General features: G+C 39.3%; 1 protein-coding gene across 3 annotated transcripts in view; it reads left to right on the forward strand.

Moving 5' to 3' along the window:
- Window positions 1–16144, forward strand: part of PDGFD (platelet derived growth factor D) — a 272892-nt gene that overhangs the window by 173029 nt on the left and 83719 nt on the right. For 2 of the 3 annotated variants that reach the window (XM_049889454.1, XM_049889453.1), the window contains exons 2-3: window positions 6491–6695; window positions 11647–11827. In XM_049889454.1, the coding sequence (XP_049745411.1) occupies window positions 6491–6695; window positions 11647–11827 (386 nt within the window). The remainder of the gene's footprint in view (window positions 1–6490; window positions 6696–11646; window positions 11828–16144) is intronic. The other variant, XM_049889455.1, reaches the window with a different exon arrangement.

Genomic DNA, 16144 nt, shown 5'->3' on the forward strand with positions numbered 1-16144 from the left:
AACACTTAACCATTGCATCACCAAGGCTCCTTGAATGACTGAATACATGTAGTGAAACCAGGTTTGACTTTTTCCGTGAATTGGGAAAGCTAGATACCGGATGACATACACCCAGCTGCCCAGTGTCAAAGACATTGAGGTAGATAGCCTCTTACCTTAGGTTACTGGTGTACCGGAGATGAGGCGCTGGAGGAGGTTCTAAGCTCAAAGACAAGACAGGGAGTCCATGACAGGTAATTAATCAGTGAAGCCAGATGAAAAACTGGACGTGAGATGCAGAGTTAAAGAAAGGAGGGAGAGGAACCAGAGAAGTCGAAAATAAGAAGCAAAATATTAGAAAGTATGAATGACCAGTGATATTCAAATTTTAGGGTTCATCCTAATCACCTGGCAGACTTCTTAAAATAGCAGTGCTGGGCCCCACCACCAGAATTTCCATAGATCTTGGCTGAGGCCCAAGAGTTTACATTTGTAACAAGTTCCCAGGGGATGCTGATGCTGCGGTTCCAGGGAACCACTCTTTGAGAACCATTGGTTTATATGAATTCCAGAGATAATTAAAAGTGCCTGTAGTAACTTTTCAAGAGTTCCTGGGACACTTGGATGGGTGAGCTGAGTTTGTTTAAAGGGTTAAAGGTTAAAGACAGAATAAAAAAAGATAATATTTTAGCTTCTTTTTTAAAAATTTTAATTGGCTTTTCTCTGTATAAGTCAAAAGCATATCAATCCCAGAGCTTAGGATAATGTGAACCTTCTTCTGTATTAAAATATGAAATAAAACTTTATATTCTTACTGTATTAAAAAAAAAAAAAAACCCAAAACCAAACCCATTGCCACCGAATCAATTCTGACTCATATCTACCCTATAGGACAAAGTAGAACTATCCCATAGGGTTTCCAAGGAGCAGCTGGTGGATTCAAACTGCCAGCCTTTTAGTTAGCAGCTGAGCTCTTAATCACTGGCCACCAGGGCTCCTGCCATATAAACATACATAGAAATGATTCCCTACCTATGAAAGGTGATTTGTTTCCTATTTGGGTTGTTTAACAGCTAGTAGAGTGTTCTGGTTAAGAGCGTGTGCTCTGAAGGTAGACTGCCTGTGTTCAAATCTTGATTCTACCACTAGCATTGTGCCCTGAGGTCATGAGTTCTTAAACTCTCTCTTAGCCTCCTATGTAAAGTGGGGATAGGGTTGTTGCAAGGATTAAATGAAATAATGCATTTAAGCCACTTATGAGAGTGCTGGTACATAGTAATTGCTCCATAAATGTTAGCTATTATTGGAACATCAAAGAAAATATCTTTGTAAAAGAATGTGACTTTGTATATCATACTTTGGTAATTATCTCAGGTTTGACCTGATAGGTCATTCTCTGTATTTATAGTTCATTTTAACTCTTCTGCTAGGAATAGCACTGAGCTGGCATGATATTATAAATTAGAAGTAAACAACATGATTCAGAAGTTAAAGTGAATTACAGATAGCAAAGAATCTAAAATTGCCTCTAGCGAATTTTAGACCAAGAACAAAAAACAGCTGGTATAAGCACAGTGGTTAAGAAAGTCAACTCTGGAACCAGACTGCCTGGGTTTATTTTCCGACACCATCATTCACTCGTTTTGTGACCTTGAGCAAGTTACTTGACCTATCTGGCCCTCAAAAGCTTTTTCTGTCAAATGGTGATAATAATAATGCCTATCTCATCAAGTTGTTATGAGTATATATGATCACACACCACACACACACATACATACACAGACAAACACATGAGATCATACATATAAATTGCTTTGACCCTATAAATGTAACCTGCAAAGTATATAGTTCGGTGCCTGGCACAAAATAAACACTTCATGTTTTCTGTCATTTATATTTATTCTGTGTATATGTATATTTTGGCAATATTTTGTTTTTAAGGGGAAACTTGCGAATGGTCCTTTTTGCCTCTGATTCAATATAGTGCAACACAGATCTGTCAAATTTATAAAATTGGAAACAAGTTTTGTCTTAATCAAACTACATAAAAAGGAAGGCTTCTCCCCCTAACCCTGCCACAGCTTTCTTAAAAATATAATTGACATTTCATTAGATTTTTATTATTAGTGTTATTGTTAATAATAAAAATGTTACAACCCTTAAGATGTTCTAGTCATTAATGATGATCTAGAAATCAAGAAGTCTCTTTCTTACTTCCAAAAATCTCTGAAGGTGCACTTTTAAAGGATGTCATTGATATTACTATTGCCAAATTCTCTGGTCCCTTCTCTGTCTGTAGTCCCCTGGTATTCTACACTTGACATTATTGACCACTCTATCCTTGAAATCATCTCTTTTCTGGACTGCCCAACATAGCCATGGGCACTACTTTGAGTCCCCTACTTCTCTCCAGCATTACTTCTCTGATTTCCATGGATGCCCATCTTCTGCCCCCTACCTGTGTGTGCTTGCCAGCTTCCAACACTTGGCCTCTGTATAGCGCTCTAGGTTTGAAGTAATAAAACACCGCAACTGTGGTGTGCAGCTACCACCAATGACTGCCCTCGCAGGGAGCACAACAGAGTATCTCTGATGGAGCAGGAGAGCAGTGGGATGCAGACCTCAAATTCTCGTAGAATGACCAGACTTAATGGTCTGACTGAGACTGGTGGGACCCCAGAGGTCATGGTCCCCAGACCCTCTGTTAGCCCAAGACTGGAACCATGCCCGAAGCCAACTCTTCAGACAGGGGTTTGATTGGACTATAAGACAGAAAATGATACTGGTGAGGAGTGAGCTTCTTGGCTCAAGTAAACACATGAGACTATGTGGGCAGCTCCTATTTGGAGGCAAGATGAGAGGGCAGAGGGGAACAGGAGCTGGTTGAATGGACACAAGGAATACAGGGTGGAGAGGAGTCTGCTGCCTCATTAGGGGGAGAGCACTACAAGTGCATAGCAAGGTGTATAAGTTTTTTATGAGAGACTGAATTGATTTGTAAACTTTCACTTAAAGCACAATAAATAAAATTATAAGAATAAATACCATAACAAAAGGTGATTGTAAACAACAGAAATGTATTTTCTCAAAGTTCTAGAGGCTGGTGGTCTGGATTCGAGATGCTGACAGGGCTTTGCTCTGTCTGAAGGTTCTAGGGAAAATTCTTATTTCTTTCTTATTTCTGCTTCTGGCTTGCAGCTGCAGCATAAACTCTGTTTTCACATGCCTTCTTCCCTCTCTTGTCTGTGTCTCCTCTCCTCTTTTGTAAGGACACCACTCAGATTGGATTAGAATCTACCCTGCTTCACTATGTCCTCCTGCTAACTGAATTGATAACCTCTGCAAAGACCCTATTTCCAAACAAGGTCATGTTCACAGACACCAGGGTTTAGGACTTCAATGTATTTTTTGGGGAAGCACAATTCAGCCCATAATGGCCTCCCTTCTCAGGACACCCTTCCTTAGAGGGCTCAGGATTTCCCAAGGCTTCCTCTTCCCTCTCTAAACAAATCCCTGTCTCAGGAATTTGTTCTTTCATCTCAGGTCTAGTCCCTAGCACCAAAACCCAAATGGAAATCATTCTATTTAAATTGCTCATCACCACATCAAATAGAAACTTAACATTTCTGCAAAAACACTTCCCCCTCCCAGTCCCTCTGCATTATCAGTATTACGGTGGTACTTCGCCCAGTTCTTGGACTTAGCATGTTGCTATTACCTCCGACTCATCTCTTTGAATCCCTTTCTTAGCTGAAAGTTCCTTTTGATTTGCTTTTTTCCCTCATTCAAACTCACTGCTACCTGCCCTCCTAGGTCAGAACCGTATCATTCTGCCACCTGCCTCCTAGGAGACTTACACTGCGCCCTCTTCCTCCAGCTCACCTTCCATAGCACCAACGGGCTCATCTTCCCTTCTGTGAGCCACTAACGCTTTCCAGGGCTTTCCTGTTTCCACCCATATCAAACGATTGCCCATTTTCATATATTTCTGCTTGACTGCTGCCAGACTTCCTAATATTTCCATAGTTTTTGGTGAAAACCTATAACATCCTGTCTTAGGAATCTCGTGCTGACATATCAGAAACATGGCAAATGGGTGGCTGTAACAAACAGAAATTTATTTTCTCACAGTTTAGGGGGTAGAAGACCAAATTTAGGGTGCCAGCTCTAGGGGAAGGCTTTCTCTCTCTGTTGGCTCTGGGAGAAGGTCCTTATTCCTTGGTTTCTTGATGATCTTCATGTGGCATGGCGTCTATCTGCCCCCATCTCTGCTTGTTCCTCTGTTCTGATCTGCTCTTATATCTCAAAGGTGATTGGCTTAAAACACACCCTACTGATACGACCTCTTTAACATAAAAAAGAAAACCCATTCCCAAATGGGATTGTAACCACAGATATAGGGAGTAGGATTTACAACACATATTTCTGAGAGACACAATTCCATCTGTAATACCACCATATGTCCCACTTTGTCCATTTGGACTCTGCTCTGGGCAGGCCACTTATCCTACCATGATCCCACGAAAACCTTGTGTTTGCCACATTAGCCCTTATAGCTCGTCTTCCCTCTGATAACCATGAAGTTTACATTTGGCACTTAATGTACATTCCTGCTTTGTTTATACTTGTACCAAATGCATCAAATTTATTTCTCTGTGGAGGAAGACAGGAACCATTCTTTAAACCTTCTTAAATTATGTCCAACTCTACCAGAGCATGTAGAACAGTAAAAAAAAAATACATAAAGCTCCTATATATTAACCCTGAAAGAGACCAATGAGAAAATTTGCAGCCCTATTTTGTAACTGAGGAACCTAAACACCCGAGGTGCATATTCTAATTTTAATAGTTATGTATTATATTTATGGTTACCTTTTTTTATGGAAAATGGCAATTTAGTTTCCATTTACAATATTGATAAACATTTTATTTTCAAATAAATTTGCTTTTAATTAGAGATATTAATTTAAAGAGAAACATTAAGTAAATAGTAGTACTAAAAAAAAAAAAAGGTAAGCAAATATGCGGGAAAAATGTGAAAGTAGTGCTCCAGTGGCTGAAGTTTTGAAAATACTGCAATATGTTGATAACGGTTGTTGACTGACTGATTGATAGGTCACATCCATCTCCCTAGAAAACAGTTTTTCAGACTCATTTCCTAAAAGTCACTTATGACAAAACTGGCAGACATTTGATTTTCACAACTATACCTCTATTCAGCATAAGGTCAAGACAAGACAAAAGTCAAGAGTCAACTGAAAAAAAAAAAAAAAATGTTTTTCAGCACGAGACGGTCTTGTTGCCACGCTCCCTAGAGGTGATGATGATATTGCAGAGACAGAGTGTTGACCTCAGCTCCTTCAGCTACTTTTTGCTCTGCCTAGGACTCCCCCAGCCCTGGTGGTTTAGTGGTTAAGAGCTTGGCTGCTAACCAGAACGTTGGCAGTTCAAATCCACCAGCTGCTCCTTGGAAACCTTGTGGGACAGTTCTGCTCTGTCCTATAAGTTTACTATAAGTTGGAACCATCTCAACGGTAATGGGTTTTTAATGGATAGAAAACCTAACTGGGCAACCTGTAACACATTAAACACTCAATGTTTCATGAAAATATTTAAATGTGCAGAAAAATATCTGTAAAAGAGAGAGGCTTTTGCATTTCACATGCTGATTCCTCATTCACAGCCTTCTTTTATTTTAAAACTTTTAAGAGCTGCCTTCAGCAGCCCTATCTTGCAGTGGTTTCCACAGGCAAAGGAAGCTCCCTGACCAAGTTCACTGAGTTACAGACACCAAAATAAACTTTCTCTGGGGGAGCACAAATAGATGACAGCTGGGGGCCTGCTTATTGGTGGGTGTGAAAATCCAAATTTTCAAATGCCAAGAACTCTATCAGCTAATATGAAAAATGGACCTGTGGTAGCTAGACCTATTTGAAGTCACAGAGAAACCAAGGGGTGTGTTTTTGCTGTTTTGTTTTTAATGGTGGAGAAATCCACTAGAAAATGTCATTGGAATATAAAATATATGGTATTAAAAAAACCCTTCAATTCCTTTTCCTTGTTATTTATTCACTCATTCATTCAGCAATATGTATTGAGCCCCTCCTGTGCCAGTCTGTAGGTAGTGGTACACTATCAGTGTAAAAAATATTTATTTGTATATCACGAAAAGAGGAAGGATTTGAAATTATTTGCTTATATTGATTACAGTCTAAAGTGAGCTTGAGTTCTGAGGTGATTGTTGATTTCTGCTTGTCAAGAATGATGAGAAGAGAGCTCCCAAAGCAAGAAGTGCTAAGCATCAAGCCTAGCTTTGTGAAGAATCTGAGGGGGTGGGGAGATAATAGAAGAAATAGCTGCGATTTGTTTAACCAGGAAGCTACCATTTGGCATTATGTTTTCAAACAAAATCAAGAAGTGCTTTAAATGTGATGTGTTATAAACTGTTCTTTTTTTGCTTTCCTGTAATTGGAGCAACATACTAATTTCTACAAGTTGTGACTACTAACAGAGAGCAATCACCTCACAGACTTGTACCGAAGAGATGAAACCATCCAGGTGACAGGAAACGGCCACGTGCAGAGTCCTCGCTTCCCGAACAGCTACCCTCGGAACCTGCTTCTGACCTGGAGGCTCCACTCCCAGGAGAAAACAAGGATACAGCTAGCATTTGACAATCAGTTTGGATTGGAAGAAGCAGAAAATGATATCTGTAGGTAAGTGGAAAAAAGAAAAAAACACACAAAACAAAAACTCCATCCTTAGGTACTCTTCCAAGGTATAAAAAAGATGAATTGAAAATATCACATCAAACTCCCCTTTTGGGCCCTTTGGACCTACCCAAAATGCACCACTGCTTTTTCAAAACCAAAATGCACCACTGCTTTTTCAAAAAGCCTTTATGTCAGCCCTAGACAAATGGCATCCTAAATAAACTGGTGCATAGACTGCAGCTGCACACAGCCAAATAAATGGTTATGACTCACAGAAACTCACTTCCAGGATTGTCAGAGCCAGGCTATGTGACTTCAGAAGAAGAAGTCTGGAGCACTCTCCAGCCCTGGCCTTTGTCACATGCAGAGCAGCCTTTATGAGCACGTAGATGCGTCCTTATCCCACGTCACCTCCAGCCATCATGTGGCCTAGGTCAAAGCCTGCCTGGGCTTGTTGTTGTTCAGCTGCTATCGAGTCAGCCCCCAACTCATGGTGACCCAGTGCTCAAGTGAATAAAACGCTACCCAGTCCAGTGCCAACCCCATGATCAGTGGCACATCGGACCATTGTAATCCATAGGATTTGCATTGACAGGTTTTCCAAAGTAGAGCCCAAACCTTTCTTCCTAGTCCATCTTAGTCTGGAAACTCCGCTGAAACCTATAGCAACACCGGATGGTTGGGCTTAAGGAGCGTAAACCCCTGCTCAGCTCCGGTTGCTGATCCAGGCCACACAGTAAGATACACAGTAATGATTCCCTGCAGCACTAGGAATGGCAGATAGGCTTTCCCTCCAAATCACAGCTTTAAGGCCTCAGATACGTGTGAGAAAGAAGAGAAGACAAGCCCAGTGTTTGTGGGCTCCTCAGAAGGTCTGTTTCGGCATAGTTTCTGGGCCAGCAGAAGAAGATGAAAGCTGTGCCTGATAATCTTCTTCCGTCTTAGCATACTTATCAGAGAAAGCCTGGGCTGTTGTTCTTTGAATTGTCTGCTCACAGCATCGCATTCACTTAAATAGCATGTACAAGACTTAGGGAGAGTTTTTTCTCCTTTTTGTACTTTATTGCACGCACTTGTTCTGCATTCCCAATGAACTACTGAACTGCTAAATCCTTTCAGCAGGTTTATTTTCCTTTGAATAATATAAAGAGGGTGCCTCAGATTTGGCTGTCCTTTGTTGCGTGTTTATTATGCTGACAACTTTTATTATGTTGCTATTTTTCTGAAAACAACAGTAGTGACTAGTACTTTCTAGGACCATAGAGGGTAATGAATGCCAGAAAGTAGAGCATAATACATGCAGGAAGAGCCAGTTAATATTTACAAAGAGGATAAACTAGAGCTGATCTTGCGCCTTTCCCACCTTGAAAGGTAGAACTCATTTTCTGTGCTGGAAAAAAAAGAGAGAGACAGAGATTGTGAGAAAACACTCTATTATAAGAGAGTTGGCGGTGATGACATGGAAGGGAAGCTAGGGCTCTGTTAGTGAGCTGGGATGTTGATCCTGGTAGTGAGCCCTTCTGGCATCCTGTTGTTATTATTGTCATTGAGAGCCATAGAGTGGATTCCGACCCCTAGCAAAATGGTTAAGTGCTCAACTACTAACTGAAAAGCTGGCGCTTTGAATTCACCTGGCGGTGCTTCCGAAGAAAGGCCTGGTGAACAACTTCCAAAAGGTCACAACTTCCAAAAGGTCACAGCCATTGAAAACCTTATGGAATGTGCAGTACTGCTCTGAAACACATGGCGTCACCATAAGTTGGAGTCAACTCCGCCTTAACTGTTTGTTTGTTTTAGCAAGCCCTCCTGGAAATCCTGGTGGCATAGTGGTTAAGTGTTACGGCTGCTAACCAAAAGGTCGGCAGTTCAAATCCTCCAGGCGCTCCTTGGAAAATCTATGGGGCAGTTCTACTCTGTCCTGTAGGGTGGCTGTGAGTCTGAATCTACTCGATGGCAAGTTTTTTTTTTTTTTGGTTTGGCCTCCTAGAGTTGAAAATAGTAGAGGAAGTGTTAGATGGCTTGCCTTCTGGAGCCTTCATCAAATCTAGGTGGTCCTCAGAATTTATGGAGCGAGGAAGAGGAGTAAGAGATGGAAAAGGAGTAAAGAGATGGAAGAAGAGAGAGAGATAGATCAAAGAAATGCCTCAGAACTCTCCTTGAGAAACAAGATGGTGCTCTCTTGACTTCAGATTCACAGTTAAAATTACACTGATTTTGCATAGTCTTAAACAGTGACCTATTGTGTTATCAAAAAAGTTTCAAGTGTATTCATGCTTTGTGCAGTAAATATGATTTACACGTATTGTATATAAAATGAAATGCAATTGATTTCCTACCATCTGCTCCAAAGCCTCCTTGATGTTTACATTGTGATATTTTATTGCTTGAATAATGATTCTTTGTTAGTGTTTTTCACCTTCCAAGCACCATATAAACGTTAAGTAATTAATTTACACAGCACCCAAGAGAGATACAGCTGGTAAAATTACATAAACCTTCTTACTTTGCCCACAAGGAAACTGAGGCAAAGGACTCAAGGGCCTTCTAAGTCACTGTCAGAGAAATTTAATCACAATATCATTATTTTTCACCTGCTCCTTACATTTAAAGAATTTTTATCCTTACGTTACCCTGCCCAATCCAATGAGAGTCCTGAGGGACATATGGTTAAGACCAGTAAAACCATATTGATTTTCCTTCATTTCAGAGGTGATGTTTCTCATGTTAATTCCTTTTGGTAACTGTGACAGAAAAAAATAAGATGGATATGAACAGACATCTGCCACTGTTTGCCCTGCGTGCACATCGTTTGTGTTGTGGCTTTAGCATTTGAAGTTATTTTGAGTGAGGTAGACTGGAGGAGTGAGACGCAGGCCAGAACTGAAAGGGAGATTAGTTCCACTTACTGAATAGAATGTTCCAAGGTCTTTGGAGTCTGAAAATGAAATAACTTGTGTTGTGGCATTAGGTGCTATCGAGTCAGTTCCAACTCATAGCCACCCTGTGTACAACAAAACGAAACACTGCCCAGTCCTGCACCACCCTCACAACTGTTGCTGTGTTTGAGCCCATTGTTGCAGCCACTGTGTCAGTCCATCTCACTAAATGTCTTCCTCTTTTGTGCCGACCTACTTTCCGAAGCATGATGTCCTTCTCCAGAGACTGGTCCCTCCTGATAATAATGCCTGAGGTACAAAGTCTCACCATCCTCTGTTCTAAGGAGCGTTCTGGCTCTACCTCTTCCAAGACAGATTTGCTCATTCTTCCAGCAGTCCACAGTATATTCAATATTCTTTGCCAACACCATAATTCAAAGGCATCAATTCTTCTTTGGTCTTCCTTGTTGTCCAGCTTTCGCATGTATACGAAGCCAAAAAAAAAAAAAAAACCCACTGCCATCGAGTCGATTCCAACTCGTATGAGGTGATTGAAAGTACCATAGCTTGGGTCATGCACACCTTAATCCTCAAAGTGACATCTTTGCTTTTTAATACTTTAAAGAGGTCTTTTGCAGCAGATTTGCCCAGTGCAATACAATGTTTGATTTCTTGATTGCTGCTTCCATAGGCGCTGACTGTGTATCCAAGTAAAATGAAATCCTTGACAACTTCAATATTTTCTCCAGTTACCATGATGTTTATTGGTCCAGTTGTGAGGATTTTTGTTTCCTTTATGTTAAGGTGCAATCCATACTGAAGTCTGTAGTCTCTTATCTTCATAAGTAAGTGCTTCAAGTCCTCTTCACTTTCAGCAAGCAAGGTCGTGTCATCTGCATATCACAGGTTGTTCATGAGTCTTCCTTCAATCCTGATGCCGCTTTCTCCTTCATATCGTTCAGCTTCTTGTGTTATTTGCTTAGCAGACAGATTGAACAAGTATGGTGAAAGGATGGAACCCTGACACACACCTTTTCTGACTTTAAACCACACAATATCCCTTTGTTCTGTTTAAACAGCTACCTCTTGGTCTATGTACAGGTTCCTCATGAGCACAGTTAAGTGTTCTGGAACTTCTGTTCTTTACAGTGTTTTCCATAATTTGTCATGATCCACACAGTTGAATGCCTTTGCATAGTCACTAAAATAATCTTTCTGGTATTCTCTGCTTTCAGTGAGAATCCCTAGAAAATGTGTACTCTGTCAGTGAAGATGTTCTACTATGTGATGGAAAGGTGGGATATTATGGGCTTCAAGAATCAAATGGTATATATGTAGAGACGGCTTCCTTGTCTTCTTCAGTACAGGGTTTCTATGTTTCTTTCACTAATGTCTAAAGTGAACCTATGGTCTTAAGCTTATTCACAGCCTGTCTTAAACAGTCCAAACATTGCCAATATTGATTACCATAACATCCATTCCCAAAGTTATACACGTTCCACCATGACAAATGTCATGTTTTATGATGTGATCCTTCCAGAAAATAGTATCCCAAATGAGAAGATAGCCCATCATGTCCATATCCATTTATCTTCTGTAATGACAATGCTGATTCTGCATGATATAAAGATATAAAAATAAATCATTTCCTTTCTCAGTGGAACAATAAATATGGTAAATTGATTAATTCAGAGTGGAAATTTATTTGAAAAACTTTATATAGTAAATATTTGGGCATGTAACTAGAGCTGCGTCTCCTAAAATATGCCAACAGATTATGGTTACTATTTTTTCCAGGAAAATTTTAAAACCCAGATGCCCAGGAAGTAACCCATTTAAGTTGTTGATAATTTGGGAACAATCATGGCTAAATGAGTAAAAAGGATTCTGTCTGTTCAAATAAATTACAGAAGTTTGAGTTTGGAAAACCTAGCTTTCCTTTTAATGTTTATGTAGGTTATAATTTTCATTTCAGATAGTAGATCATGTTTGTTTAAATTCCTTCGTGACAATATGGAAGTTAAAGTTTACTTTGATGTTTGATGAAAACATGTTCATTTATGTCAAATTGATTCTAGGTATGATTTTGTGGAAGTTGAAGATATATCTGAAACCAGTACTGTTATTAGAGGGCGATGGTGTGGACACAAGGAAGTTCCTCCAAGGATAACATCAAGAACAAACCAAATTAAGATAACATTCAAGTCTGATGATTACTTTGTGGCTAAACCTGGATTCAAGATTTATTATTCTTTTGTGGTAAGTAGCTAACCACCCTGTGATTAAAAGCAGACGTTGGTTTGATGAAGTATAGTGATCATTTTCTTGATTAAATATAGTGGTGTGAGGGTAAATAAACCTTAATTAGTTCCTTATGACATGGTTTGTTCCTACCTTGGGGACAAAATGTTAAAGCTTTCTTTAGTAAGGAATACCATTTTGGATTTATTAAGTCGTTCCTTGGGCCCACACATTTTGAAAGAGAGATTATAGGAAAGCGGATACCGAGTTAGCTTTGATTCAACTGCAACATGGTAAATGTATCAGCCAAACAAAGTATGTGAAAGTTGAACAGATTTTCTAGAACATTACTTTGATGAGTTTTAAAGCTAAAAGAAAAAATTTGTCTTTGGTTTGAAAAGTCGCCTATGAAATCCCAGTCAAAGAAATGAGACCTGATGAGTTTAGTTTAAATTATGACCCAAACAGGGGAATGGCCTATGTTATTATGGTCAAAGGGCCTCAGGGTTGGCAGCCATCTTAAAGATGATAAGGTCCAACTCAGGACCCAGAGTTTGAATCTTGTATACTACATTCATCCTCACCACTACTTAAACCCCTGTGCAGCTATTTCCAACTTCAAATGGTTTTGACTGTTAGAAAAGCTTCAACGTTATATTGAGTCAAAATCTATTCTTTAGTAAATTCTAGTTGTTGGGTCATACACACTCATGCATTTTCTTTACTCATTCATCCATTAGTAAAACAATATTAAGTTCCTGTTCTTTGTTAGACCCTTTGATAGGTGCAGCAGGCACAAAGGTAAATGAGACAGACAGGATCCTTGAACCTCATGTTTGGTGAACATCCCAAACAGTTAAAATGAGGTAACAGCAGAGAATGATGAGTGATAAGACCTGAGAAGTATTAAGTGTTATAGGCTAAGCCCAGGAAGACACTGGGATAAGTTTGCCCACAAATTCCCTTAAATGTTCCTGAATCCTTTAGCCATTCATAGGATATTGCATTTTGTTCTGCTGGAAACATTTTTAACTCTTACTAGGTTTGTCTGTATTTCTTTTCAAAATGTAGATATAAAAAGAATCCAGTAGTCTAAGTGGTGTTATTTAGAGTTTTGTTTTGTTTTGAGTTTTTTGTTTGTTTCTTTTTTCTTCTTAAGAGTTAACTTTTGAATAGGAAAAAACTTACTTTTTTTTTTGACATTATGATGAGTCATTAAACACTAAGTGAGTTCTACAGCAGAACACTGTAAATGAAAAAAATAGCATCAGTGACACTGGTTCCGGTTTTCCTTGAAAATAATCTGTCAATCATGATCGATATTCTTGCAAACTCGTGCAGTGCTGCTTAGCATCGAAATGAAAGTGTGGACCTTCAGTTTCCACATTTTTCACTTTTTAATGTGTTCAGTGATGCGTCTGTTCCCAATGGTTTCTGGACAAAGCAGGCTTGTCATGTGAGAATGGTGATGGGTAGCCTTGGTGAAGAATCTCTTTTTCCCTTAAAATATTAAGGACCATTAGGCCTGGTATATATAGACTCTGTGAAGCTTTGATCACTACCAAGTTAAATGGTCCATAAGTCAGCCAGACACACCCAACACTGTATCTTTAAGGCAAAAGATCTCCTTTTTGCAGTGGGCAAGACAAGTTAGAGAGGGATAAATAGTCCTGTTTGAGGTGTTTTGGATGATGGTGCTGGCTTATCTCTCATGTCCTAGCCAATGTTAAGTGGAATTTTGGACAGCCTCTGTAGTGTGGAATGTAGACTGTTTGGCATCACTGCACACGTTCACTCACTCATTCATCTCCACCAGTGCATTCAATTGGACTTTTTGGAAATGATGGTAGTTATAACTTTTTCCTGTATTTGCCTACCAACCTCTTGGCCTGCGTTCATCAAGAATAGCTCCAGGCTCTCCTTCCCCTAATAGGCTTCTAGCACTAGATGTGGTTACCTAGGGCCAAAGTGCTTTGTTGGATGAATTTCAAGAGGCAGAATGAGCTTAGCCTCCAGGTATGTATAGACTTTAGACCTGTGTGGCTTTTTGACAAAGCTGTCTTTAATTTGATTATTGCTCAACAAGAATAGAAGATAGTATATGGCTTAACCAATATATTGAGAAGTTCCTCTTATTCATGTTTAAGTTTTTCTTGGAGAGACTTTAATGCAGGGTTTGTAAACGCAAATGCTACAGGGACCAATTTTGTAACTCAAAGTGGGCCAGGTAGGAGATAATGGGGGGGCAGGGGCAGTGGGATTAAAAACGGCAGGCCCTGTTTAGGTATATTTAAATAATGTACTAGGAAAACATGAGCCTTAGAATCATTTCTAAGTCAAAGTGCCCTTGGAAAAACAGCAAGTAGCTATTTGGATAGATTCAGACAACCTTCCTTCTCTGTTCACCTTTCTGCCTCTATGCCTCCCATCAAACATCTCTGCTCTTCTACCTCAGTTACTCTCCGGGTATACAGGAACTTCGCCTGAGGCTGGAACCAAATCTATATGGTCCAGACTCATAATTTTTTTGGAATTCCAAGCCCAATGTACATTTTTAGTCTTTTTTTTTTTTTCACGCCAGCAAAGTTTAAGAAAGTGATGAATACCATTAAGATCGCCAGTTTTGGTTTGGATGATTCTTATATCACAATTTTATTGGATGTTCTTGGAATTCAAGCCTGTATCTGTTTTATAGCAGCAATCACCACCTCCTCCTAGGCTGAGGCAGGATGGTCTTATGGTTAGGACCAGAGCTTTGCTGCACAGCAGACTTTGGACTGAAGACAGATTTCACCAGTTATTAATGGTGTGATATTGAACATGTTTCTTATCCTTTGGTTTCACATCTGGAAAATGGGGATAGTAATTTAAATTGGAATGAGATGTTAGGAGGATAATGAGTACTTGGCACAATGCCTAGGACATCATAAGTACTCAGTGAGTGGTGGTGATAAGGAGGTTACCTTTTATCATCACTAATTGAGTATTTATCTGTCTCTGCCAGGTACGTGGTGGTGAGCTTTGTGAGAGCAGGAACAGTAGCTTATCCCTACGTGGGTCAAACATGGTGCCCTATACATGGCTATATCGTGGTTTTTTGAATTGACTCTTTCCTGACAAAATATGATTCATAAGAAGAACTGCCTAATTTCCTTTTCTTGCTCTCCTTCTTAGCCTTCTTTTCTAATTTCACTCGATTGAGGAGAATAGATGCCTTTAGGGGGTACAATTAAGTAGAATGGGTAATATAATTAAACATGTGGTAGCAAGAAGTAATTGTCTAAATGAGTATCTCCCACCTCAAATTTCATTTGTTTGGGAAATGAATGGATGGATGGATGGTTAGGCATCTTTTCTTGAAGACCACTCATAGATTACTGGAAAGGTACCCAAAGGATGGTGTGCAGAGAAATGAATAGGCATGGATATGAATTTCAGCTCTGCTGCTTACTGGGCAAAACCTCAGTTTTCTCATCTGTAAAATGGTAATACTGCCTTTCTTTAGTTAGTTGTAACAATGAAATTAGATGACTTTTGTAAACTGCTTTCCTTTAGTTAGTTGTAAGGATTAAATTAGATAACTTTTATAAACCGCTCAGCCTGGAACTTACTAATTACTCAAATGTCTGCTGCTTTTATTATTATCATTATCATTGGCATTATGATAATGATAACAATAAAACAGGTAAGTTTGGCAGTCCTGTACGGACAGCCAGTTGTCAGTGCCATGTGTATGTGTGTGTGTGTGCACGCACACACATCTCTAACCACAATTCACTCCCTTTCATCCAAGATAGAAACATGTAATCACACATTGTAACAAATGTAAGAAATTGCCTTTAATTCTGTGTGTGGCGTGTGTGTGTGTGTTTAATGGAGGGCACGTTTTGTTTTTTTAATTCAAAAATAAAAACGTAAGTCATTTAAAAGCTATTCAAAAACTTCCTTGTTTTATTAATAAAGTCTATTTTATTTTATAAATCAAAGTTTGCTAATCACATTATAAACTCCAAGATAAAAAAGCAATTTTATCAGACCATTTGGTTAACTGTATATCTCTGTAGTTTGAATTAACTTTGCAATGGAGCAGCTAAGACTTCCACTGAGATTAAAACTCCTTATGAGTCATGCTTTTGCCTTCCAAGTAATTATTTAAAACAGAAGAAAGGGAAGAAGATGAAGAAGAAGAGGAGGATGACAAAAACGAGAGCAAAGGGGTTGACCTAAGATAAGATTCCTCATTTTAGCCACTTTTGCAGATCCTGATTTTGCTTACCTAAAACTTACCAGTTAGTGAAACAAAAATAAAATCATTAGTAACAAAATGAAGGTGAG

Source organism: Elephas maximus, chromosome 7 (genome assembly GCF_024166365.1).
Source record: "Elephas maximus indicus isolate mEleMax1 chromosome 7, mEleMax1 primary haplotype, whole genome shotgun sequence".
Classification (NCBI taxonomy): Eukaryota; Metazoa; Chordata; class Mammalia; order Proboscidea; family Elephantidae; genus Elephas; species Elephas maximus.